Genomic DNA, 25,297 nt, shown 5'->3' on the forward strand with positions numbered 1-25,297 from the left:
GCGGGGTAGATTGGAGAAGTTAAGAGAGGAGCGTCCACTAATTTTTAAAAACAATTGAAAGCGATGAATTTTAGCACATGGAGATGAGCTAATGGTGCGGGGTGACTAGCCTGAGGGGTTATTCCCGGGGCCTTTCTACCGGGGTTCCCCTTCCCCGGAATTCAAGGTCAAGCTGGATAATATTGGAGAGCTATTCTGGCGATAGTTTCATGGCAAGTCCCTTGAAGAATTCTTCTGGCCACCGTTAAGTATTCGAATTTTCTGATCATAATTGAGGATCTAAAGTGCTATTGTTCGGCTGATCTGCAAATCTGCACATGTCGTGTTACTGAGCTTCTACCTGGCGCAGGTCCTTGCACATGTGAACTAACTAGTTCACATGTATCATAACGCCGATGATTGGCTGAGAGTTGTCTCTACGATATTCTCACTTTACTGTCCCCATCCGGTAATTTTGCAGGGACCCACATCGTATAGGCAGGCCCACCTGTCTGACCCAACATTACTCTTCATTCGCTACTGACAGAGCGACGTTGGAATAAATCGATCTTCAGAGGGACTTGTTATCTTTCGCAAAGAACTGGAAATCTCTCGTTTCTACCCATTTTGGGTATTGGATCTCGTGGACCCGCCCGTATCGCGTTCCACTGTTGACAAGCGCCACATAAAATGGATATTGGTTATGCATTGGCCGCTCTGAAGCGCTCACGCGGTATCGGTAAATCCAATTATTTCTCTGGTACTTAAAGAAAACCAGAGTCCTGTGCAATAGACCATTCTTGTCATTACCAACATTTATCAACATATTGAAAATGACTTCTCGCGACGGGTTTCATTGGACACCACAGACTGGATTGGCCCAAGGGGTGCCTTCTATTGGTGTCATTTCACCACCAACCAATATTTCGTCAAGCAATGGATCATGGGATGTAGTGGTTGTTGGTGCTGGCTACTCCGGGCTTACGGCCACTCGTGATCTTTGTGTTGCTGGTATGTTTTTCGGGGATTGAATAGATTAATACGTTTAGTACTAATGCATCAGAAGGTCTCAAAGTTCTTCTTGTCGAGGCGCGCGATCGTATCGGTGGTCGGTCATGGTCTTCAAATATTGAAGGATATCCATATGAGATGGGAGGAACATGGGTACACTGGGGACAACCTCACGTCTGGCGTGAAATCTCGCGGTACCAGATGCGTACTGAATTGGAAGAATCATTCGACTTTAGTCGAGGTGTGAACCACTTTCAATTACGCACCCAGGATGGTGAAACTATAATGAGCCACGAGGATGAAGTAAGTATAAAATGCAGCCCTTGCAGTTCATTTAATTTCTTACATCTGTCATAGGACGCTCTTTTAGCTGGGGCACTAGAGAAATTCGTGAACGTCGACGGAGACTTGGGACGCAAGATAGTCCCCTATGCTCACGATTCATTCCATGTTGCAGAGGCGCGCCAATACGATGAGATGTCTTGCAAGGATCGCCTGCAGCAGATCAATTTATCCCTCACACCAAATGAACGCGCTGGATTGGAGAGCTTCATTCTACTCTGCAGCTGTGGCACATTGGAAACAACAAGCTTTTTCGAATTTCTACACTGGTGGGCATTGTGCGGCTACACTTACCGTGGCTGTATGGATGCGCTGATTTCTTATAAATTCAAGGGAGGCCAGTCCTCATTTGCTATCAAGTTCTTTCAGGAGGCGCTGTCTACTGGGAATCTTTCTTATGTGTTTAATAGCCCGGTCAAGTCTATCGCAGATCACAGTGACAAAGTGACATTGAGCACTCGGGATGGTAAGGAATATGCGGCTAAGCGCCTGGTTTCTACCATTCCTCTCAACGTCCTCAATTCGATTTCATTCAGCCCGCCCCTGGACTCTCAGCGAGCTTCAGGTACAAACATTGGCCACGTCAATCAGTGTGTGAAAGTCCACGCAGAGATTTCAAACAAGGACATGCGATCATGGACTGGAATCTCTTACCCATTCAACAAGCTGATGTACGCTATTGGAGACGGGACTACGCCCGCGGGCAACACTCATATAGTTTGCTTTGGGGGAAACAACAACCACATTCAGCCCGAGGAGAACGTGGAGGAGACCAAGAGAGCCGTCGAGAGTCTCGCACCAGGAAACATGGACGTTCAACGATTGGCAAGTGCAATAATCAAACATGGATAAAGAGAGTGCTCCCTAACATGATACTAGGTTTTCCATAACTGGTCTAAAGACGAGTTTGCCAAGGGTGCTTGGTTCTTCTCATCCCCGAAATTTCTATCTACATCGCTGGGGTCTTTACGCGCTCGCCATGGGAATGTGGTTTTCGCTAGCTCAGACTGGGCTGTTGGCTGGCGTAGTTTCATTGACGGAGCGATTGAAGAAGGGACTAGAGCGGCGATGACAGTAAAAGATGAACTTAGGCCTATAGTCCCCCCACGAGTCCGTCTGTAACGTTGTGGGCATGAATCATATCATTTCACCACATAAGGCCAGAGATAAATAGCAATTGCTTCAATAAACCTTTTCAAAATATCATAAAATCGTATATCTACAATGGAAAGTGACATTCGAATACCGAATCGTTACCTATCACTCCGGGGCCAGATCCGAGACATGCTCGCATCATCCAGGTACCATGCCTTCCAGCTTCCGTCCAATCATGACTTGTACATTGGAATCAATTTGCTAAATACAGGACGAGGAGAGGTCCGAGTTTCTTTCAAGTAATGTATGTTTTGGGAAACTGGGATCCATAAAGACCGGATGCCTGAGACACGTAATGCAGATATTTTACGTCATGTTCGCTAATCATGTCAAGTATGGGGAAATCATAGACATAGTCCAAGAGTTTGGGATAGGAAACGCGCAATAAGTGATAAGAACATGCGATACGCAGCGAAAATATGTGTTTTAACAAGATGGGAGTTTTATCAAATTCTGAGGCAATTTTAGCCTAAAACTGCGATCCTGTAGATGACTATCTTCCAAGCTTCCCGTTCATATTGCTTTCTCTGGTTACTTGCCCTTTTCGGTAATATTGGATAACGCCTCCCCCGCACAACCTTATCTTCCAGCCTGCGGCATAGACTCATTACTTCGTATTTTGAGAAGAGGAGAGATAAACGGTCTGGTATCTGAGCCAATCGCTATTTGGTCTATTTGTTTTTAAATCATGGATAGAACCCCTTTTAACGTTCAAATGTTGACTACCTAGGCATATAGCATTCTATTCTACAATATTTCCCCATGGCCTCGTCCACGATGAATTCAACGGACAATGATATGAAAAAGGGTACGTGCTTTGGGTGTTCAATACTATTTTATGGGATTTTTCGTTAACAGAATTAATATTTAGTGTCTTTAGACGCAGAAAGGCGTAAGTAACGCTTCCTAATATTGCGCCAGTAAAAAAATGCTCATTTTCTCGAAGAGTCAATTCAACTGGGGGCTCTGCCCGGTGGATTACAGAATCAAGGCCTTGATGTTCAGGCTGGAAGCGCTCGAAATATGACAAAATTGGAAACAATATCTGCCAGCTGGGTGATATGTGACAGTTGGGCCGGAGTGGCTGGTACAGTTGCTTTAGCCATTGCACAAGGAGGACCTGCTATGCTCGTATATGGTCCAATTATAACATTGATACTTGTTGGTGCATGTACTTTGACTCTTGCAGAGTTGGCAAGTGTATATCCCACTGCTGGAGGCCAGTACCATTGGACATCTATTCTGGCCCCGAAAAAGGTCAATCGCATTTTGGTCAGTTTCTTCAACCCCCTTGGGAAGGTCGAGCTCATTACTTACAACTTCCTTTAAAATATAGAGCTATTGCTGTGGCATGACGAATGTATTTTCCTGGGTGGCCATATGCTCAGGGATTGCTATCATTCCTGCACAATGCATCGTAGGAATTGCAATCTTCTATTACCCCAATTACGTCCCTAGTGCCTGGCACTATTTTCTCATATATCAATTTATCAATGGAATTGTGCTTCTTTATAACATGACGCTGTTGAAAAGATCTCTTTGGATTCATGATGTGTCTTGTGAGTACCCCGGACCGTTTTCATTCATCTTCTAATAGCTGACCACCTATTACTCATTAGTCTTTGTTACCATCGGTACCTTCTTCGCTATTACTATTGCCTGTCTAGCCAAATCAGCCCCAAATTTCCAGGGGTCGTCACATGTCTGGTCCACATTTTTAAATGACAGTGGCTGGAGTTCTGGTGGAGTTGCCTTTCTCACAGGCCTTGTTACCCCTAACTATATGTATGCTGGAATTGATGGAGCGTTGCATCTTGCCGAGGAATGCCAAAATGCCAGCACAGTTGTTCCTAGGGCATTGATGAGCACTTTGATCATTGGATTTGTGACATCCTTCGCTTTCATGATCGCGATGCTGTACTGTACCAATGACTTGGATGCGGTTGTTGCATCGACGACTGGGTATGAATCATCTTTCCCTGCGCCACGTCTTGAATCGCAATACTGACTACTTTCTTTATTTAGGATTCCTATATACGAGATGTGGTATCAAGCCACCAATTCACGAACCGCAGCGACCATTTTCATCGTTCTTCTTTGCTTTGCCGCCACATTTGCTCTTATTGGTGCGCAACAAACTGCATCTCGCCTGACTTGGTCGTTAGCAAGAGATCGTGCGATTGTCGGAAGCCATTGGCTTGGTGAAATGAATAGGAAACTTGATGTCCCTATTTGGAGTCTTTTGTTCAACTTCATCATCATGTTCATCATCGGGTGTATTTATTTGGGCTCTTCGACAGCATTTAATGCGTTTATAGGTAGCGGTCTCGTCCTACAGCATATTTCGTATGCCTTCCCCGCCGCCTTGATTATGTATAGGAAGCGATCTGACTTTTGGTTGCCTCGCACACGTTCGTTCCGCCTGCCGTCGACTGTGGGCTGGATTTCCAATATTGTCACAATCTGCTTTGCGATACTGGTATTGGTATTTTACAATTTCCCTACGACGATGCCGGTCAGTGGGGGGAGTATGAGTAAGTTGAATGTCCTTTGATCCTTAAATTGAAAGCTTGAAAATTCCAATCTCATATTTCACTTTTCAGACTATACCGTCGCCGTACTTGGTGTGATGGCGATATTTGCGGCTCTAAATTGGTGGTTTTATGCGAAGAGGAAATACCACGGCCCGCGTCTTGTTGAATCTGATGAGATAGAATCATAATTATTAGTTCTTTGTTTAGTTTGAAATTCAAATATGATTTTTCTGTTCTTTTTCTCTTTTCTTCCTGCCTATATAGTATCCCAATGCCTATCTCCGTCATCCTCTATCTTCGGTCCGCCTATCGGCTCGCTCCTATCGATAACCGGGCATTTTCCCCGCACGCGGATGATCTTCCGCGACGTCCTGGAACAACTTTCTCCTGTCTTAGCGCATCAATCGCTCGCATCAAGAGAACCTGCACATGTTATCTTCTTATATATCCCCAGATGTCGGCCGTTAGGGGCAGAGAAAAAGGTCGGTCTTCTGCTTCGTCTTGTGCTGCTCATCTTGACTAATCTCGCATTGCGCATAATTGCCATGTAGGCTGTTTTCAATGTTCCAAGCGTCGCATTGCTTGCGATAAAACTGAACCTACCTGCAAAAAGTGCATCAAAAAAGGAATAGACTGCTCGGGTCTGGGCAGAATCCGGTTTTCTAATGGTGTGGCCCAGCGAGGTCACTTGAGGGGATGTAAGATCCCAGTGACGGATCCATCTACCGACCCAGTTGCAACGCAAACACAAACATCCATTCCGCGCGAAATTCGATGGAAAAATGACCGAACGCCTCATCCACGGCGCAAAAGGAGGAAGACAAGCACAGATCTCAATACATATGACACTGCGGCTCGGAGAGACTTGTCAGTTCCTGGAGCAGCTTGCGCATTGGACGAAACGGTCGCAGAAACCCCTGATATTGAACACATTGGGCAGGGGAACGATCTTTCAATATTTCAAAACAAAGATTTTTCATCACATAACTTGCCACATGCAGAATCATTGTTATCACAATCTGTCAGGCCTTGGATTTCACCCTTGAATCCCCAAGCTCGTATGCTAATGGCTCATTGTAAGATTCTCATCTCAACTTCAAGTGCATTCACTAACATAACATAGTCGCAGAACATGTTGCACCCGTCATGGTAGTACTAGATATATCTAACGGATATCGCGACATTCTTCTCCCTTTAGCATGTGAATATCCTCTTATACAACGTGCCGTGGGAGTGGTGGCCGCCCAACACCTGGCTCTTCATCAACCCAGCTTCCAGGCCATCGCGGATCAAGGGAGATCTAGCCTGATCTCTCGTCTCAGCAGGGACTCTTTCCTTGAATCACCACATAAAGTATTTAACCTCTCCACCTGGGCAACCTTGATTATCCTTCTCGTGGGTGAAACAATCACCGGAAGCTCAGAATATTCTCATCTACTGCAAACTTTGATGTGCTTGGTGCGAAATGTTGGCCAAATATCATCTCTATCCGCGCAAAATTTCCTTGCCAAACAAACTCATATGTAAGTTTGCATCCGGTCTCTGAAAATGTCGTTCTTCTAACTTTGAAAGGTTTGAATTCCTTGGCCAGCCTCTATTGGGTGAACAAAAGGGTGTTGAGGCATTGACCTTGCCACCTGAAAATTATCTTGACTGGACCTACTACGATCTCCCTCTAGACTCAGAATACAACCATCTCCTCAATATCTCAAGAACGGCATTCATCAAAGCGTCGCAAATTTACCTCGGTCGCGTGGGCTCAGATCTAGACCAATGGGGACATTTGGAGAGTTTGAAAGACCTAGTCACGCAAATAGGTCCAGAGCAGTTGGGCTCCCATGCTCTAGTCTGGGTTTGCTTCATTGCAGCTGCAGACAGCACCGACCCCGAACACCGAGACTTCTTCGTGGATCGTATGAATAAAATATACGTACAAACAAAATTCCAGAACATTGCTGCCGGCATGCAGGCATTGCCAGGCATTTGGTCACAACGTGGGTCTGGTGGGAGATGGACAAGCAACCTGCGGCAGCTGGCCCCGACACTGATTATGTGAATAAAATGAGAGCATGTTAAGATAATTTCTGATCTACCACTTGTCCTCGGCTTTGTCGATATAACTTTACCGGCTACAGAACAGCCAAACGCATGCAAATTTAGCAGAACGCATTTGCGAGATTTTGATGAATCGGATGTCGAAGATGATCGTCGAATATCGTTTTATAAACTGAACAGCTTGGTCCAAATACCAGACGGAGTCGATTTATCTTTTATTGTGTAAATGCATTAGACCCATCAAGAAAATTCATGATATAGCCCATCAAATTGTACTGTTTACAAATTTACTAGTAGGCAATCAACATAAATATTGTAAGCAAAATGAACGTTCAGCCCGCGATTTCACACTATGATATTTTCTTATTCGCACTTCCATCGTCGGTAATCCTGCCTGCGAAGATAGATTTGGACGCCCATGAGGCTGGCCAGGCGATGGATTCAGCGATTTCGATGTTACTTTCCTCGGAGAGTAGTTGATCAATAACCACAATGAAAATATAAGCACCGACGGCTGTGAATATATGCCACCAGCCATGAAGTTCAAGCAGGTATGCCAAAGGAGTACCGATCATGCGTCGAGTATCCCTCAAAGAATCGCAGATCCACCCATCGATTAACCAGATATAAAAGCCAACGTTGAAAATGAAGGCTCCGAATCTGACAACCCCCCAAATCTGCTTTCTAGCGGGAGAGCCCTCCGCCGTCTTAAGCTGTATCAACTGAAATGTTCGAATTCCGATGATTAAAATAGAACTAACAAACAATGACGAATGAACGATGAGCTCATCAGTCTTCACGTGGTAAATCACAAAAGCCAATAGAAGACCCCCAAGTAGAAGACCTGTGCGCTGGGTATTCTTCTTTGTAGCATTAGCCGTCAAAACGCGATGAAGGATCGGTGTCGTTGTAAAAAGCATAGAAAGATCATCTAGCATTTGAGTGTGATATTTCAAACTGATGTGGAATGCACTTGAACATATGCCGACGGCAATGAGTCCCCAATAAGGAAAGCATCTGGATAAATCGAATATACCGGTGTGTCGTAGTTTACGGAGTCCATATATTCCGTAAAATATATAAGTGAAGTTTGACAAGGTATTGATGAACTCGGCGATATATCGAGACACGATGTAGTCTTCTTCACAGAAATTTGCATGGGCGGTTGGGGGGCCCCAGAAAGGGCCAGCTGAGGGATTCGGCATGTTTTGACCTTGGAAGACCATCAAGTGGGAAAGTCTTCAATAATGAAATCTCGAGGAGCAAAATAAGTTATAATCTGCATAATGGAAAGCATTTAAATAGTGGCAGCCTTCGAAGGTGGCAGTCAAAGGATCAGGAAGTGGAGGATTCCGGATTCTGTCGGGTTCTCGGAAACTTCGTACAGCTGCACTTAGGCCCCACTTATTCCTCCTGGAAGTACCTGGAGCTTCTTTGCTGCCGGGTTTTTCTACTAGAATACATGACCCTTAGGTATGTCGATACAAATTCAAATATTATCCACAAGCTCTAAGTTTGAAGTCCACTAGTTTGAGATGTTCATCTAAATTGAATTTCGAAAGATATGTCGTCTTCAAAGATTGAAATGGAATGTATTCTTTCTACCTAACTCCCTCGCTAAATGCTAATATCTATGGTTTAACTAGATCATAAAGCTACCTCCCAATCACACTTTATGCCGTGATATCTATCTCCCGCGAATTGAACTCAAACTCCATGTCACATCAATAGCTGCAATGTGTCAAATTGAAGGCAAACTCAATAATTCGTGGAAATAAATGAATTGCGAATTTGCCAGATGCATTTACCAGCAAGCCATGCAAGTCCTACAGTGGCAGCTGAACCCACTAAAAGCACGCCCCAGAGATCCAAATTATTGACCTTGAAACCCGACATTCGAGAGTCCGCAGTTTGGAGATGCATAGGAAGTATTTCTTTCCCTTTCTTATCGAACCGCAACTCATGGTCATAAATATGTTCCTCAATCAAGTCTGCAGCATAATACTTGCGTCGTGAAGCCACATGTGCAATTCGTTGTAGCCGCAAGACGTTGCGAGCGTATGATCCATGCTCGCCAGATTCAAAAATCTTCATAGCTTTCGAATAAAGCTCATGGGACGAGAAATTCATTTTATCGAGACTTTCAGCAACTCCAGCGGCCACAAGCCGAGTTGAATTGGCGGTCTGGTCGAAGAATATCCCCATGCAAATCATTGGTTTCCCATGAAAGACCGCCTCGTTAGCACTGGAGCCACCACCATGCGTGAAATAGAGTTTCGTTTTTGGATGGTCGAGAATCGCGCGCTGGGGAGCAAAGTGCGGGAAGTACCAGTCTTCATTTCGATTGGCTAACAGGTCTGCTAGAATGAGTACGGTTGCTTTGTTACCGACCTCGAAGGATACCTTCTTGTTTTTGTCGATGTCTTTGCGGCCACTTTCTGGAATAGACCATATCACGCCGTCGATCAATTGCTCTTGCATCATAGAAATTACTCCCCTCACTATGATGACGAAATCATTATGGGGCAAAATTATATGTGTACCGAGAGCGATGTAAAGAACGGAGTTGTGTGTTTCAAAGAACTCGACGTATTTGCGACCCAGAGCAGGCCAAGTAGGACTTAGCAATGGTCCAACTGGTGCACAGGTTGGAGGTAGGTCTCGCGGTATTTCTAACCCCACGAAGGAGTTCACGAAGAGCAGATAGTCCGGTTTTTTGGGTTTGCGAACTGGATAGAAGACACCATTCTCACGGCGCATCTTTCGAGTCCCTCTGAAAAACCTCATGATCGCGGGTAAATTCCTCCATACCATCGTTTCATTTTTGATCCGTAGCCATAACGAAGAATTCTCAGAAGTCATGGTTCCTGGAAGTTGAAATCCGGGCTCGCCAGGTATATACGCGCAAGGCAGTTGAAGAGGCGGCCAGTTAGGAGCCATGATGGCAATTGGCAAGTTATATTCGACGTGCATATCAAGAGCAGCTTCCGCGAAGAAATCGGCGATAATCATGTCCGGGCGGGTGACAGGGTTGTCCATGATCTCCTTCAGGCCATGATATGTCTGTGGCCAGGTAGTGTCCCACATAGCCTTAGATATGAGTGGCGGCTCGATGCCCTTACGAACATCCCAGACCTGCATGCGTCGGTAGTGGGCATCTATCTGATCTGCAGGTGGATTGGAGCCTAGGAGATGAACCCTGTTGACGAACTCATAGCCGTCAGCTTCAACCCATGTCTCCTGGCCGTCGAAGGTTGCGAATTCGATTTTGTGACCACGTTCGGCGAGTACCCTCCCCAATTCAAGTACAGGTGCTATATGATTTCAATTAGCATCCAAAGGGTGGAAAGGGGATGTTCAGCATTCTTGGATTCTTACCAGCGTGGGTGAATCCTCCTGTAGTCACCACAAGAAGTATCGTACGGTATAGTGACACGTTTAATTTTGCCATATCACTCACCTCATTCGGATGCTCCATGGCGAGTGCTGAATCAGAAATTGGTTGTGAGGACCGAGAAAGAAAAGACAAGGCAGCAGAGACTTTCAACTACTTTCTCTCATCAACTGCCTAAAGTTCAATGGCAGAAAGAGAGATATTTTTGAAACAATGGAAAGGTGGACTAGGGAAGAAAAAAGTTGAGTTGTCGCGGTATTTCAATGTATATTGGGGCGAGGCCGGAGTGAGAAAGGCCGAAGTCCGTCCAGCGGGGCGCCTGAAATACGAGAATGCCGTCGGGCGCCTGAGAGGTTTCAAGAGCCATATCCAATTTTTTGTGTGTATAAGTAAAGCAAAAGTTATTCTGATTCCAAATGGAATAGATCGCCCATTATGCTATACATGTAGCCTTGTTTTAAGTCAAATAACCAGAGTAGTGGTTAAGGCAACTAAGGTTTATGATATCACCAGGCCGAGCCGAGCTCAAAATTCCTCCAGTGGCGGCAGGTGTTGACAGTTGTGGATGACTGCCGGGTCGGCCGGTACATACTGACTGCCCAGTTGTGGTGTGGGGTTTTGGGCGTGGACGTGACGCAAGGAATCCCAGAGAAACAGCATCTATTTAGGATAATCACATATTTGAGATCAAGGAAGAATTATAACCGAGCTTAGGCTTGTTCAAGAATTCTGTTAAGCCTGAGTCAGTCGGCCTCTTTTTTCGTTAAAACGCTGCGAAGCGAGACTTTATGTAGACCTCTAGGTGGCCAATAGATACTCACTCCTAATATTGGAAATTAATAATACCGCTAAGATTCGAAAAATGATGATCTCCAACATGGATGTACTAGTGCGAGTGGTTTCCAAAAAAATATAGGGCTAGAACTTGGAAATTTACTAGAGCTCTTCCATTTAGCTTTTTTAGCTTTTAGTTTCCGACCAAACCTATACCTCCTCTACTAAAATCAGTTACTAAGATGCTGTTCCAGACCGTTGAAACCCTGGGCAATCAATATGATGGGAAGATTGACATTCGGGTCCGAAGAGGACCCGATGTATACTACTAGCACTACCAAATACTGGTATGTATAAGAGCAAGGTCATTTGAATTCAAAGCAGAGATAAAAGAATCTTTAGCATTCATCAAACATTAAACTCCAATCTCAGATCGTCAAATTGTCCAAGGTTGAACTTTTAACTATGGGTGCAAACTCTCGAGGCCAAACATAGATCTGCGCAAGCGCTATCCTTGTGGCGCTGGCGATATTGACTGTCTGTATCCGTATGGCCGCCAGGGCTGTCATCCTATGGGCTGGATGACTATATGATTTGTCTGTCGGTTGTCCTTGTCTACAGCATGCTTGTCGAAGTCATCATCTGTAAAGTTTCTCCACGACAGCACATTCGTTTCAGGACTTACCCCTAACTTTATACCTAGGAGCCCAAGATGGAGGTCTGGGAAGACACATTGCCGAGCTAAGCGACAAAGAACTAAGCACATTTCAGAAGGCAAGTATTCGATGTTGAGATACCGGTGAAACATCCGAGGTTCAGCCTGGAAAGATACCGAATTAAATTCTGACACCGAAATGCGAATTGCAGTGCTTCTTTGCCAATCCGCTCTCATATACTTTCTTCATCCCTTCTATCAAAGTGTCCATTCTTCTACTCTACCGCAGAATGTTTGCAGTCCCGAGATTACAAACTCTCAGTCTCGTCGCCTTTAGCCTCGTGGCATTGTGGTTCTCAGCAGTCTTCATTATGGTCTGGGTTCAATGCCGTCCACTCTCTTTCAATTGGAATAAAGACCAGCCAGGCAGTTGCATTGACTCGAAGCAATTCTTTTTCGGAAATGCGATACCCAATCTTCTCATTGACGTCATCATCCTCATACTACCAATTCCTATGATCCTACGGCTTCAACTTCATTTTTCACAAAGGGCTGCTTTTTTAGGCTTGTGCCTTCTGGATGGACTGTATGCATTTCTATCCTGGCTTTCTTGGTTAGATTAACCAAAATATTGACTGATAAAAATTAGTGCCCGTGTTGCGAGTGTCATGCGCATTGTCACCCTCCAAATCTTTGACAACGATGATACTTCTTGTGCGTCTATCCAATGTTAATTTTGGCAACTTGAAAGAAATGATTATTGATCCTCAAGTCACTTGAGATTCAATTATGGAACCTGCAACCTGGACCTTCGTCGAACCTTGCGTTGCTACAATTCGCAGTTCGTTGCCTACGATACGTCCGCTGATACGATACATGTTCCAAAGGGTCCCATGGCGAAAGGAGATATCCAAATATGACAATAGTGGCAACAGCCATCAAATTGTCATCTCACATATCTCATTGAAAAGATTTGATTATCGAACAAAAGGAAATGATATGGGTGATGAATGCATGCTAATGGAAACAATGACGGAGCAGAGAGGCCATGCAGATGCTAATAGTAGAGCTAAGCAGGGATCCTTTAAATCAACATGTATGGTTTTTAGAGTTGGATTAACAAAATCCATTGAGATTCATGCCAAATTATGTACAATAGTAGGGGGTCATACTTGGAGATGTATGAGTTACCAGTGGTTTTTTGGGAGCCGACCATCACTGTCACGTAAACCAGCAGCCATAGTATGACTTGTAGTTTGTATTTGAAACAAAATCAAGGTATTTTTTTAAAAATTGGCACATTTGTTAAGAAAGACTATAATTTCAGCAAAGACTTCACCTTGGTCCTCAAGGGCCATGGACTGCGAAGCAAGTCAAATTCCGTAGCAACTCTTTGCTTTCGACATAGCTCCACTTAACAAAGCGGATTACCGTTGTTTTTTACCAAATCAGCAATTATTGTGGGCTATTTCGAATTAAAGATTAAACTAAAAATACCAACTCTCAACTCTGATCATACGATGCTTACAAAGAGTACGGAATTCAAGTTGTTTCCCCCCTTCCTTGGATTGGGCTTGCCTGCGCGAAAACACTAAGCCTGGTGTGCACTTTGGAGTGATCTTAGGGTGTTCCCCCACCTCCTGGGAATACGTCAAACATTTCAAGCCACCTGCAGGCCAAGCGTTTTCTAATCTGCATTGAGGGAAGATGATATGTTCAAGTTCTTAGTAATGTGCTCAAATGTACTCACTGAAATGGGCAAAAGGCGGCGAGGCGTGAGTTCGCAAACAACTTGAAGAAACCTTGGAATTCAAGAGGCAGTGCACGCAGCGGAAACGTGAATATACTACTAACAGTTGGGAGCATTTAGACCAGATAATTTTTATTATATATTCTCTATGTTGAATAAATATATACTTCAAGTCTAGAGCATGCTCTTCACATCAAAAAAGGCTATAAGGAGCAACCGAGGTGCCATTCCACATGACCATCATTTTAGGCGTCCCATCATGCCTTAGGAACTTGAATGAGGCTAAGCCTACAGCAGACACCGACCGGCGGCCATTTAGTTCCGAGCACCGACATACGATTGGATGACAATTAATTGGTAACTATAGCTTATAAATACTCAAGATTATGATCAAGTAATGTCCGGATATCATGTCAGTGATGCTTAGCGGAACCTTGAATAACTCCAGGAGTTCGAATACTCAACTATTTAATGCCAGTCAGCACCACCAGTTTGTCCTTCATTTTGAACCTTTGTTGATTGCTTTTCATTTCATACATTATACTTTCACTTAATACGTACGCAAAATGGCAACTTTTCAAGTTGGTTGTCTACTGTTTGACTATCAAGCAATTGACGTGATCGGACCATGCGATCTTCTCAACTCATGTAGCAAACGGTTCACCAATGCAATGAGCTTCTTCGGTCCAGTTGATCAAGAAGCTCTCCGGAATGGTCCCGCGTTCCAATTTCATCACATCGGAGAAACAATGGAGCCAGTACCTTTGCTCACAAGTGGGTTAACACTTTCTCCCACCACTACGGTCGATGACTGCCCGGAGCTGGATATCCTCTTGGTCGGAGGACCTAGCCCGACCCGCTACCAAGTACCACCGACCTACAAGGAGTTTATCCAGCGACATGTTGCTTCCGGGAAGCTATTGTTCACCACATGTACTGGAGCATCGGTTATTGCAGCCACTGGTGTCTTGGATGGAAAGAATGCCACAGTAAACAACCTTGAGTTTAACTGGGTAGTTAAGCAGTATCCTCAAGTAAAGTGGACGAGGGAGAAGAAGTGGGTTGTTCATGGTAATATTTGGACAGGGAGTGGAGCGGTTGCTGGAATGGACATGTTTGCTCATTGGGTGAAGGAGAATTTCGGGTTGGCAGTTCTCCGACAAGGATGTCTGTCTTTGGACTATGAGCCTCGTGATATTGATGGATTGTTTACCGTGTTTCCATCGCGTTACGATTCATCTGGAAACAAAGTCTCTACCCATGTTTTCCCATGATCTTCTCCGTATGCCAGCTTGATGCCAACCCAAGGCTAGCTTAGTGGCATATAAGAAAGGTCTCTTGGCTTCTCCCCCTCTCAACTCACTCATACTTGTATTTTCAGTCTCACTTACGAAGAAGAAAGGAAACTTGGAGAAGGTCATATGGCAGTCTTATCCCTTTCCAAATATAAACACACACGACCCTCGGGACTAATTAGTTCCAATTTATCGCAATCATCGTCCCAGGGCAGCTTTGTATAGCTATCTTTTCATGATACTTATTCTGCAGTGTTTTTACCTCTGTCCATTACTGAGAATAGTATTTTCTCAAAATGATATTGCATGCTCCAAAATTTGTGATGCTTTTTCGGACATGCTAGAGTGGAGCCAAACCATGGGAGACTCTTATCCACTAATATACAGCTGTTGATTGGCGACTACGTCAACCCGCCTATTTCGTACCAGAACAGATACGAGGCAGACCGAATGAAACACCTGGAAATGATCAGACTTAACTCTTGATGCCAAGAATATTGATAAAATTGAGCCCCACATCCCACCATCGTCACCGATTTTGTTATTCTTCTCTGCGCAACAGCTCATCAATCTGCTTACCTGTCAAGGCAAATCAAATTCCACCTAAGCAGTCATGGCCAACTCCTTGGAATCCCTGTTATCATCATACGGCCGCCCGGCCTTGGTCAATTCCGTACTTCCGGCACTACTAGATGCTATCTCCGAAATTGGGACCTTGCTACGCGAATCACAAAACGTCACTCTTGCGGGCACCAGCAATGTCTTCGGCGATGGACAATTAAATGTCGACGTCTCAACAGAGAATGCTATGAGAAAGGCACTTGCCAGATGTCCCTCTGTTCTGACAGCAAGCAGCGAGGAAGATCCAGTGGAGCGTCCTGCAAGTGATTCCCAGGCCAAGGATGCGGCCACCACTTCCGAACAGTACACGGTCGCATTTGACCCCCTGGATGGAAGCTCAATTATCGCGCCGAATTGGACTGTCGGTACTATCATTGGTATCTGGGACGGTGCTTCAGCACTCCACCAGAACCCTGCTGAGAAACAAATTGCCTCTGTCTTGGGCGTTTATGGCCCACGTACCACCGCCGTCGTGGCCCTGAGGATCCCCGGAGCTAAGCCAACTCTCATTGAGCTTGGAATTAACAATGGTTCTCAGGATTACGAAATTGTTCGATCCGATGTGAAACTTGCACCACCGCCGTTTAAGGCTCGGTACTTTGCTCCGGCTAACCTTCGTGCCGCTGGAGAGTATGAGCCTTACATGCGACTCATCACTTACTTCATTGAAGAAAAGTACACTTTGCGGTACATTGGTGGCTTGGTACCGGATTTGGTACACGCTTTGGTGAAGGGGCATGGTGTATACGTTTCTCCCGTGACAGATAAACACAAGGCGAAGCTTAGACGCTTGTATGAGCTGATTCCTATTGCATTAATAATGGAGTGTGCGGGCGGAAAGGCTATTGATTCGGCCACTGGTGAGGATATCCTCAGCAGGCCGCTGGGTGATTGCAATGAGACCGGGGGTTTGATCTGTGGAACTGCGGAAGATGTCGAAATTGTAAAGAAGATGTTGCTCTCATGATGACAACAATGAGAATACTCTCTGTGGAATAAATTATCTTTTCGAAGTTTGAAAATCTTATCTTCTAATACTTCACTATGTGAGAATTCTATGACATTCAGCCAATGGGCTCTCGGATGGCCCAGCTGGCATCATATCGATGCCGCCGCGCTCGAATATCTCCAATGCATCGTTGTAGAATATCGAGATATCATCAGTAGTTTGAACGAAAACAGATGTCTTCCTTTTGCTTTTCAATCTGCCCTGGTCGGTACATCAAAATATTTGCTTTTTTGATTTTTTGGTTTGTGGTTCAATAGGTCTGTGGCATCAGGAAAGCAGCGGTGGGGAAAAACCATGCAGGCCAAGGCTGCAGATGAGAACAATGCCCTTGGAGGTGAAGCCATGCCATTTGAACTTCAAATTTTATTTAACTTCTTCCCAGGTGAAAATCATCACATCTTCCAGTCACAGGTCCTGACCATTAGAATACCATGGCAAGAAAGTAATCAACGACAAGAGATTAGTCAGTTTCTTCTTCTAAGAAAGACTTGTGCAAGCTCAACTTATCGGCAAGATTTTTGACTCTTTCTCTGTGTAACGATGGAGGCCAATCAAATAGAATTGAAAGCACGTCAAGGATTGAGAAGTGTCTTCTGTCTGGTATCAGAGATGAGAGTTCCACTTCGCCTGCCAATCAGAAAATTATAAGAACACCCAATTCAGTTCAATGCGTAGGGCTGGGTAGTACCAGATGTCAATGCGCATACATCACCTGCCACATTAACCTATCATATTCATATTTTCACACTCAAGAAGAACATGGGATCGTAGTGGTGCCCAGTAGGGCTCGGCAGCAACCGCAAATATGCGACTCAAAATCTCAAATTTATTGCTATAATAAATGCCGCGATGAACACCCTTTCTTGATCTCTCTTCTCCATCGAAACCTTCCAGAATGTCTATTGTTCTTCCAAAAACATTACAAATTCTCCTCGGCGGTTGTCACAATGAATTTGTCGTTCATAATCCTTCTTTTTATCTCATTTCTCGTCTTAACGCATGCTATCTCAATGTTTTATCTGAGTACAACATCTTTAGAAGATATAGCGAGGGTGACTCCTTGCGTAAGCTCATCTCCAACTTGAATATTTTCATGAATTTCGCTTGTAATTAACTATGAATGTCTTTCTTCTGTTATTAGAGAAATGGTATCAACTCGATGACATATCTGCACAAGGTATTGAGTCGCTTTAACCAGCCGCGTTTGTCTAGTCGAGACATTTCCCAATTACTTTTAGCGATTCAACGAACATGCGGAGAGGTGGAATATGAGAATTGGTCTTGGGTTTGCGAGCTTGAATGTTGTTTTTACAACGCCTATTAAGATTCAACATATTGTATTCTAGAACATGGCGGGGGAAGAACAATATGTATTACCAGGTATATGCATAGAGATTGTTGTCATTCCGAGGCCAAAAATACAGACTTTAATGAAGAAGCGCTTATTTTGAGCTGTACCATAATATGACGCTCATTATTTCTTAGACATACACCCTATATACTAACAGGCTGGTGATAGAGAAAAGTGGGGATATTGTGGCACACGTTGGAGCGCCTATAGAGAGAAACCAAGACCAGCCAGTGGAGTCAATTTGCGCCACCTGACATGCTTGGTCGTCTCGAATATTAGGAATGAGCCTTTCAAGACAAATGTTGCTTCTAATGATCCAGGCGCTAGGTACATAATTACTGCACAGTTAGACTCATTGCCAATCCATTATGAATCGTTCAATTATTATTATCAAGTATAAGCGGTGCAAGCTCGCAATCTAAATATAAGTATCCAGGACTTGCTATTGGTCAGCTTATTCACAAGTAAATTTCAAGTCGCAGGATTGCCCCATTGATCATAGCAATGAGGTCTGTAATATTGATCGCATAACTTATCGAGCCGTGAAGCGCGAATTTTAGCAGCCAGCCAGATAAAGCCAGGGGTCCTTGCTCTATAATTGAGCAATATATCCAAGCGAACAGATTTAAGAGGAGCGATAGAGAACTTTTATTTTTACAGGGGTGAAGCTTTGGGCCTAACAGCGCGGCAAATGCTTAAATAGTCGTCGCTGCCCTGCTCAAAATTTCAGGTTCTACATACCTTCCAGTAAGTGATTCCTAGAATGAACAAAGCAAGGATTCTCATTTCGGCTGCGTGTTTTCTTGTTTTATAGCAAGGCTCGTATGGATGCGACGCGTGGTCAGAGCTATGTTGCTTTCTGCGCTTTAATGGTTCCGATACCTCGCGGCGGAATTTACGAGCCTCCTCCAACCCACAGCTATATATTTCCAACAAGATCAGCAATTCACCACACAAAACGGATCAAAAACTACCGACTTCCAATAGTTCAAACTTGGCATCATACCCATGTTACGGTGGCGACCATCTCACCGGTGGGGGTAGGGGCGGGAAAATCGAAATGAAAAGGAAAAGGATGAGACAGGAAGTTCAGCTACGACTTGCCGACTGCAAGGCCAACTGTACATGCATCTCCACTAGGATCCATGACATGCAAACAGAAGCGGAAGGACGAGGCCAAGTTCCCCGGTCATCGTTACCCGTGCCGTGCTGGTCTTCCCCTCGTTGGTAGAAGGCTTTTCCGAGTTTTTCTCTCAGCTGAAAAGAAAAAGGGGAAAATCTGGTTCAGAGAGGAGGAAACAACACAGCAAGTAGAATCCCGTCGTATCTGGGAGAGTACGGTGAAGGGGAAAATTCATTTCGCTTGGGGGGACACGACTGAACAATTGGAAAAGAAAAATGCCTCAGGTATATAGGAAATGGCGCATACTGGAGCCGTGTGGAGATAGTGCAAATTACACATGGCACCTTTCGCGGTAAGTCTACTGGAGCCTTTTCTATGCTTTGATTGGTGTAATCTGGAGCTTAATTTTCTTTAATTCTGATTTTTATTGTTTCTCTTTTTTCGTTCTTCTGTGGATGTATTCGAGATCTACTATATGGTACTGGAAGTTTTGCAGGTCACCCAAGGCTTCACATGTTGCATTTCCAGCACAAGTTGAAATTAGAAACAAAAGATTGGGTAGACCGAATATTGGGGCTAGGGAGCGCATTCCAGTCTATGATAAATGCTGGAATATGACATACCATGGTCACTGGCAAGCGAACATCTCATGTGAAACCAGAACCCTGAATTCCAACAGTGATCCAGACAATACCTGGGTAAAAAAATAACATAATAAATTAAAAATTGACCAGCAGGAATAATAATAATAAAACAGACCCTCGAGGCAACTGCGCGTGTTGAGAAAATCACCCCCAGTGTAACGCCACCTGAACGAATCGGTGCCGCACAGCCACCTCCAGTGTAAGAGAGACCGATCTTGCTGACCGGGGTCCATGCAAAACACCCCTGTGTTGGCCATGCTAAAGCAAGCTATAGGTGGGGGTGATATCATTGCTCGTGCATGCACCAGCCCCATTGTGAACCGAGCGGCCGTTTCTTCTGCCGAGCTACGAAGAACCATTAGCGGAAAATTGGCGGTTACCTGGCTCGTAAATTTTTTTCTTGAGGCCCCCGCCCTCGGTACAACAAGTACAGGTATCCCGATTTATTGGAACAGCATAAGTATGAGGCATTTGTAGGTAAGATCTAGCACCGATCTGGCAGCCCGGCAGAGTATCAAAGGGGCCACAGATTCCAGTATCGACATGTTCTGTGGCTCGGGAAGGTGGGAAATTCCAATTCGACGGTTCCTGTTTGCATTTTTCCGTACTTAGTGGACATCGCTGGATTTTGGTGGAATTATGGGTAATTCGGGAATCTCTTCGAAATTACCACTTTCCCTAGCCACCTGTAAGATCCAAAAAATCCCTCATTGTTCTATCTGGCACAGTATGAAAAAAAAATCCTTCTCCCCGTCCAGGCCATTCTACAGTGCGTTAAAGCTGGTTCCTAGTCAATTAGCCACCAACTGCTCCGTGCTCTATGCTCCGCAGCCCCACGCACCTAGATATGCGCGTGCAAAAAGTGCCGCAAAAGCAACTTTTCAATACTTGTTTCCCCCGGCCCAAGCTCCCATAGAAAGTACCAAAACAGAATAAATCGAATAATCATAATTTAAATAATCAAAAGAAGTATACTCCGTACGGAACCCGCCGAAATGCACGCGCCAGTTCCCACCCATGGGCGATCCTGTGGCTGTGAAAACGAATCAGTGTCGCAGATTGGTTTCTACGACACACAAAAACGAACGAAACTATGCCAAAACTATGCCCTATGCTACTGTAAGAAATTATGGAGCTAAGGGCATGTTTTGTGTCATCGTATGTCATAGCTCCCAATGGGTCGTGGCCCCTCAGTCCTACGGCATGAAAGTAAAAAAGAAAAATAATAAAACAAAAAGAAAAACGGGTCAAAAAGTAGAAAAAGAAAAAAATAATCTGCAAAAAAGTACCTCAGGTCAGGGACGATCAATGGGGTCGGGGAGAAGCAAAATAAGTATATAACCTCCCCCAACCTGAACTTGTAGCTATATTCCTTTTCATCTTATTCGAGCCCTAGAGGGATGCTCATCGACGGTCAAAAGTGGGCGTGTGAAGCTTGCATACGGGGCCACCGTGTGACCAGTTGCAAACATCATGGTATAGTTTCCCAACCAATCACCCTATAATCATTGAACACGCAAAACGAAAAGAAAACCGAACACTTGCTAACACAATCAGATCGACCATTAATTCGCATCAAGCGCAAGGGCCGTCCCTTCGCAACTTGTTCCATCTGCCATTCAACACCATGCGAATCCCCAACAGAACATGCGCGTCAAAAGCGCGAGACAGAACTTAAACATCCTTCAAAAGTAACGCAAACACACACGCACAACATGCCGTTCCCACCACTGGAAGGCAGCTGCTTCAGCTAGAAGAAAAGACGACGGCATGGTGCTGATGCTTTTTGGTTTTAGAAAGCAACGCACGCCAGACTCTACCCACGCCACCATAATCCGAACGGTTTCCAACCCATCGCGCCCCGACCATCGCACAGTTCCAAAAAGAGTAAACCCGGCGAGTCCTCCTCAGCACAAGTCTCGAGGTCAGGTTCGACTTCTGCTGCTTCCTCCTCCCATACCCCCACCGGCGAGCAAACCCCTTCATACCGTCGCTCCTCAGCCGTCGGCGCGGGATATTGGTCCGGCTCAGAGGGCTCGGGCAATGATTCCACTACCCGAACATTATCTGCTGGTCTGCTTAGCACGACCTCTTGTAGTTCTACCGGTGTTTCAGGTGAACGGGATCATGACCGTCTCGCGCGGTCTGCGGCTAATCTATGTCCCTCTGATCTTGATCTGGATCCTGTTGTTACAGGGGATATGTTTGACCCGTTGTATTCACTTTTGCCTACTTCTTCTTCCTCTGTTTCTGCTGCTTATGCGCAGGCTCCGCTGATTAGCCCTCTTGAAAGTGCTAATCCATTTGATTTCCCGTTGGATCCGGCTTTGGGGGTTGATCGTGGTCCGTTGGGGTATTTGGAGGATATGGATGTCGATGTTACGGAGGGGTTGGTGGAGGAGTTGTTTCATGTCGAGGATTGGTCGAGATATATGTGGTCGCCTGAGACTGGATTTGAGCATTTAGATATGGGCTTTCCCCCCGTGACACGATGACATTTAAGTGTCCCTGTAGGGAGCTAAAATGTCATGAATGATGATGATTATGACCACGATGATGGATGACGATGATTACGAATCACTAGCGAGTGGATTATGTATACAGACGAATGTTTTTATTTTTGATGGACGAGCGAGTGGCTATTTTGGCAATTATGGAAGGATCTATGAATTTTACTATTGAAGCCGGAATATTCAGACGTGTGTCTACGCCTAGGTGCCCCGGTCCTAGCAACCATAAATCAGTGCGTGATTTGCTCGCGAGAAGCAAAGGAGAACAAAGAATCTAAATGCAATAACTAACAGCAGCTGAATAAATAACAGAGAAGACGACCCCTCAAACGCTCCTTGCTGATGCAAATCATGCTGAGAGGGCTAGGATAACGCCGTATACCAAAAAAAGAAACGCAGCACACAACGACGGCATCGCTTTACCCCACAAAAGCTAGCTCTCTCTCACTATACTGAGGCTAGTCTATACTACAGATGTCCACTCCATATTTCACCTTACACTTCTTGGATATAGTTCGCCGGAACACTCTTTGTGACCCCACCGCGCTCCACATCTGCCCACCCATCGCCACCGTCCCGGGTAATCAGGACAAATCGATCGCCCTCCGCCATGTTCCACTCCACGTCGCTTCGAGCCTCATAATCATACAACGCTTCGACATATTGAAGCTTTTTTGCACCTCTGCGCGGGGCAACTGCTGGTCCCACTCGCTTGGGTGTAGCCGATCCAGCCAATGATGCTGAGGAGTTTGAATAGGTGGAGCCCGGTCGTTCGGGCAAACTAGCTGATGGAGCTGGCGTCGGTGCGGCTTCGACGTATGAGGCTGGGACGAGTCCTTCTTGACCGCCTATGCTAACACGCATCCAGCCGGATCCATCTACAAACCATTAGTCTCTCCGATTTTATACTAAGGTTCTTCATTGGGATGATACTCACCATCGGGCTCAACAATCATCACGTCATCTCCATCTCGTACTGTGACTTCATCGGAGCCAGTAGCCTCAAACCCATAAACCATCTTTCCTCTGGGTTTGGCAAACGTACTTGACTCCATTGGTGGTGGAGCACTCATATATGCCGTAGGGGGTGGAGCCATGACTCGGTGCTTCCTTCCAGCATTTGGCTTGGTCTCAGCCACAGGGGCTGAAACTTCATCTGCAGGGTCCTCAGGGGTGGGTTGAACAGCCACGTTGGATGCAGAACGGGCTGTACTAGCTGCATAGCCCGAGCTAAGGGAGTTCATGGTATTTTGACGAGTAAGAGATGGCGCAGTCGCCGATGTAGCTGAGGATTCAAGATCCACAGCAGGTCCAGAACCTGCCTGTTCCTGTCGCATCACTTTAAGTTTCTTCTTCTCTTCTTTTGTCTGCTCACCCGGGCATTCAGCAGGAACCTTCATTTGACACTTGCTGTGACATGTATACCCGCAGTCCTGGCAGTCGAATCCCTTAGCAGAAAGACCCCAAATACGATCTCCACAATAATCACAGTTTGTAGGAATCTTGAATGTTTGCGACCGGAAGTTATGGTTTTGAGCTCCTAGGGATAGGTCTCCCGCTACCGCTATAATCGTAGCAGTCTCAACTTCTGCCGCCAGCCATTTGCGATCCACTTCGTGCAAGAGCTCCTGCCACTGGAATATATTCCGCACGATTTCAACTTCACTGCGACTATCTTTGGCTTGGCGAATAGTTTGCCTAGTCTTCTTGCCGCTCTCCACTTCGCGCTTCCTTCGATCTGCTTCCACTCGCATTTCGCGCACCTGCGTTTTGCTCTTTCCAAGCAAATTGCGAAGGAACACCTTAGCAGCTTCATCAGTGATGATAGAGGCGTCATCGTGCCAAATGGAGCTAGGCTCGAATCCCATGTTGGCAGGCTCCTGGGACTGAATGGCGTTATGCTGAAGGAACATCATGGAATCCATTCGAGGGTCGTTGCGGGGAATCTCATTAAGCAGGTTTGAGGCGTTGTTTACGCTGGTTGTGAAGGCCGCCTTTTCTAGCTGCGTTGCTAGAATCCATAAAGCGTTCAATTTTGAAACCCGGGTTTCATTAAGATCTTGCAAGCCCTATATATTTTAGATGAGTATTTCCACAAGAAATATCGAGGAAGGGAAGTAATGAAACCACTCACATCAACCACCTCTGGGACATATTCATGAAAGAATTTCTCCTTTAATTTGTTGGTGACATTGATTTGTAAAAGGTATAGGTTCTGCTCGATTTGTTAATTATTCGATGGAATACAGATTGGTTCACGCGAGTCAGTACCTTATAATTGTTCATCTCCAATAATTGTTGCTGGAACGCGCCCTGCGCCTTGGCCTTGCTATGGTCGAAAGAAGAGTCCATCTTTTTTCTTCGGGACTCTACCTCTTGACAAGAACCGTCATATTTACCCTTCGCCTTCTTTAATTCTCCATATGACGTGTCTCGTTCTTTTTCCAGCTTCGCATGGTAGTCAGAATGGCATTTCCGGATTTCTTCGTATTGCAGCGCCGCTTGTTTCATGGGTTCGGCGACATGGGTGACCAATTCCGTGCCAAATTTATCGCGCTCTGCTGCGTGTGCCTCCACCGTACTCAATTGAGTAGTCCATGTTGTGAGAGAGGCGCTTTCGAGGGAGCCGGGGGTCATGGTTGGAGTGTCGCCGACACTCAACGGACCAATCTTCTTTGACTTGCGGTCATGATACCTCTGGCAAAGAGCAGAGAGCTTTGTTGCATATTCCTTCTCTATAACGCTACGTTCTCGGTAAAATTGTTGAACTTCTTCCAGCCACGATATACCGTTCGATACCTGTGCAACGTCACTGCATTAGCTTCGGCCCCATCAACGTGGTCGTATGGCGCGGTGCGGTGCAGTTGCGGGGGTGGATCGGGCAAGGGGGAACTGATGTCGATAAACATACCCAAGCGTTGACGGGCTTGAAAGAGTCCTATATGATATTAATCTGTTAGCCTCCATGATAAGACAGTTTGCTGCATGGCGGGGATCTTTACCTTTAGTTCCGCTCCAAACTGGGGAGCCACGTCTGCTGCCGCCATGGCTACGTCGAGATCGAGGCCAGCTCACGCATGAGCTAGTTGTCGGAA

The 25,297-nt window shown here is 45.4% G+C and overlaps 10 protein-coding genes across 10 annotated transcripts; 7 read left to right on the plus strand and 3 right to left on the minus strand.

Moving 5' to 3' along the window:
* Nucleotides 1–812: 812 nt before the first annotated feature.
* On the plus strand, nucleotides 813–2,454 carry N7478_005909 (flavin monoamine oxidase family protein; the record flags this gene model as incomplete). The annotated part of the gene is made up of 4 exons (XM_056922123.1): nucleotides 813–990; nucleotides 1,043–1,293; nucleotides 1,348–2,145; nucleotides 2,212–2,454. 4 exons carry the CDS (start codon nucleotides 813–815, stop codon nucleotides 2,452–2,454), a joined length of 1,470 nt encoding a protein of 489 aa, XP_056780160.1.
* A 795-nt stretch (nucleotides 2,455–3,249) lies between these two features.
* On the plus strand, nucleotides 3,250–3,816 carry N7478_005910 (amino acid/polyamine transporter I; the record flags this gene model as incomplete). The annotated part of the gene is made up of 2 exons (XM_056922124.1): nucleotides 3,250–3,295; nucleotides 3,434–3,816. 2 exons carry the CDS (start codon nucleotides 3,250–3,252, stop codon nucleotides 3,814–3,816), a joined length of 429 nt encoding a protein of 142 aa, XP_056780161.1.
* A 187-nt stretch (nucleotides 3,817–4,003) lies between these two features.
* Nucleotides 4,004–5,209, plus strand: N7478_005911 (uncharacterized protein; the record flags this gene model as incomplete). The annotated part of the gene is made up of 4 exons (XM_056922125.1): nucleotides 4,004–4,046; nucleotides 4,107–4,449; nucleotides 4,513–5,021; nucleotides 5,091–5,209. The coding sequence occupies 4 exons, from the start codon at nucleotides 4,004–4,006 to the stop codon at nucleotides 5,207–5,209; spliced, it is 1,014 nt and encodes a 337-aa protein (XP_056780162.1).
* A 958-nt stretch (nucleotides 5,210–6,167) lies between these two features.
* Nucleotides 6,168–7,077, plus strand: N7478_005912 (uncharacterized protein; the record flags this gene model as incomplete). The annotated part of the gene is made up of 2 exons (XM_056922126.1): nucleotides 6,168–6,544; nucleotides 6,594–7,077. The coding sequence occupies 2 exons, from the start codon at nucleotides 6,168–6,170 to the stop codon at nucleotides 7,075–7,077; spliced, it is 861 nt and encodes a 286-aa protein (XP_056780163.1).
* A 349-nt stretch (nucleotides 7,078–7,426) lies between these two features.
* On the minus strand, nucleotides 7,427–8,281 carry N7478_005913 (ceramidase; the record flags this gene model as incomplete). Its single annotated transcript, XM_056922127.1, has 1 exon — nucleotides 7,427–8,281. One exon carries the CDS (start codon nucleotides 8,279–8,281, stop codon nucleotides 7,427–7,429), a length of 855 nt encoding a protein of 284 aa, XP_056780164.1.
* Nucleotides 8,282–8,834: 553 nt separating this feature from the next.
* N7478_005914 (glycosyltransferase) lies at nucleotides 8,835–10,554 on the minus strand (the record flags this gene model as incomplete). Its single annotated transcript, XM_056922128.1, has 2 exons — nucleotides 8,835–10,390; nucleotides 10,455–10,554. 2 exons carry the CDS (start codon nucleotides 10,552–10,554, stop codon nucleotides 8,835–8,837), a joined length of 1,656 nt encoding a protein of 551 aa, XP_056780165.1.
* Nucleotides 10,555–14,215: 3,661 nt separating this feature from the next.
* N7478_005915 (DJ-1/PfpI family protein) lies at nucleotides 14,216–14,923 on the plus strand (the record flags this gene model as incomplete). Its single annotated transcript, XM_056922129.1, has 1 exon — nucleotides 14,216–14,923. One exon carries the CDS (start codon nucleotides 14,216–14,218, stop codon nucleotides 14,921–14,923), a length of 708 nt encoding a protein of 235 aa, XP_056780166.1.
* Nucleotides 14,924–15,557: 634 nt separating this feature from the next.
* On the plus strand, nucleotides 15,558–16,532 carry N7478_005916 (fructose-1,6-bisphosphatase; the record flags this gene model as incomplete). The annotated part of the gene is made up of 1 exon (XM_056922130.1): nucleotides 15,558–16,532. One exon carries the CDS (start codon nucleotides 15,558–15,560, stop codon nucleotides 16,530–16,532), a length of 975 nt encoding a protein of 324 aa, XP_056780167.1.
* A 4,155-nt stretch (nucleotides 16,533–20,687) lies between these two features.
* Nucleotides 20,688–22,187, plus strand: N7478_005917 (uncharacterized protein; the record flags this gene model as incomplete). The annotated part of the gene is made up of 2 exons (XM_056922131.1): nucleotides 20,688–20,741; nucleotides 21,489–22,187. The coding sequence occupies 2 exons, from the start codon at nucleotides 20,688–20,690 to the stop codon at nucleotides 22,185–22,187; spliced, it is 753 nt and encodes a 250-aa protein (XP_056780168.1).
* A 510-nt stretch (nucleotides 22,188–22,697) lies between these two features.
* Nucleotides 22,698–25,249, minus strand: N7478_005918 (putative actin polymerization protein Bzz1; the record flags this gene model as incomplete). Its single annotated transcript, XM_056922132.1, has 6 exons — nucleotides 22,698–23,080; nucleotides 23,140–24,271; nucleotides 24,337–24,417; nucleotides 24,474–25,001; nucleotides 25,114–25,140; nucleotides 25,205–25,249. The coding sequence occupies 6 exons, from the start codon at nucleotides 25,247–25,249 to the stop codon at nucleotides 22,698–22,700; spliced, it is 2,196 nt and encodes a 731-aa protein (XP_056780169.1).
* Nucleotides 25,250–25,297: the final 48 nt, after the last annotated feature.

The sequence above is a fragment of the Penicillium angulare genome, assembly GCF_028827245.1.
Source record: "Penicillium angulare strain IBT 27051 chromosome Unknown utg000004l_segment0_segment0, whole genome shotgun sequence".
NCBI lineage: Eukaryota > Fungi > Ascomycota > Eurotiomycetes > Eurotiales > Aspergillaceae > Penicillium > Penicillium angulare.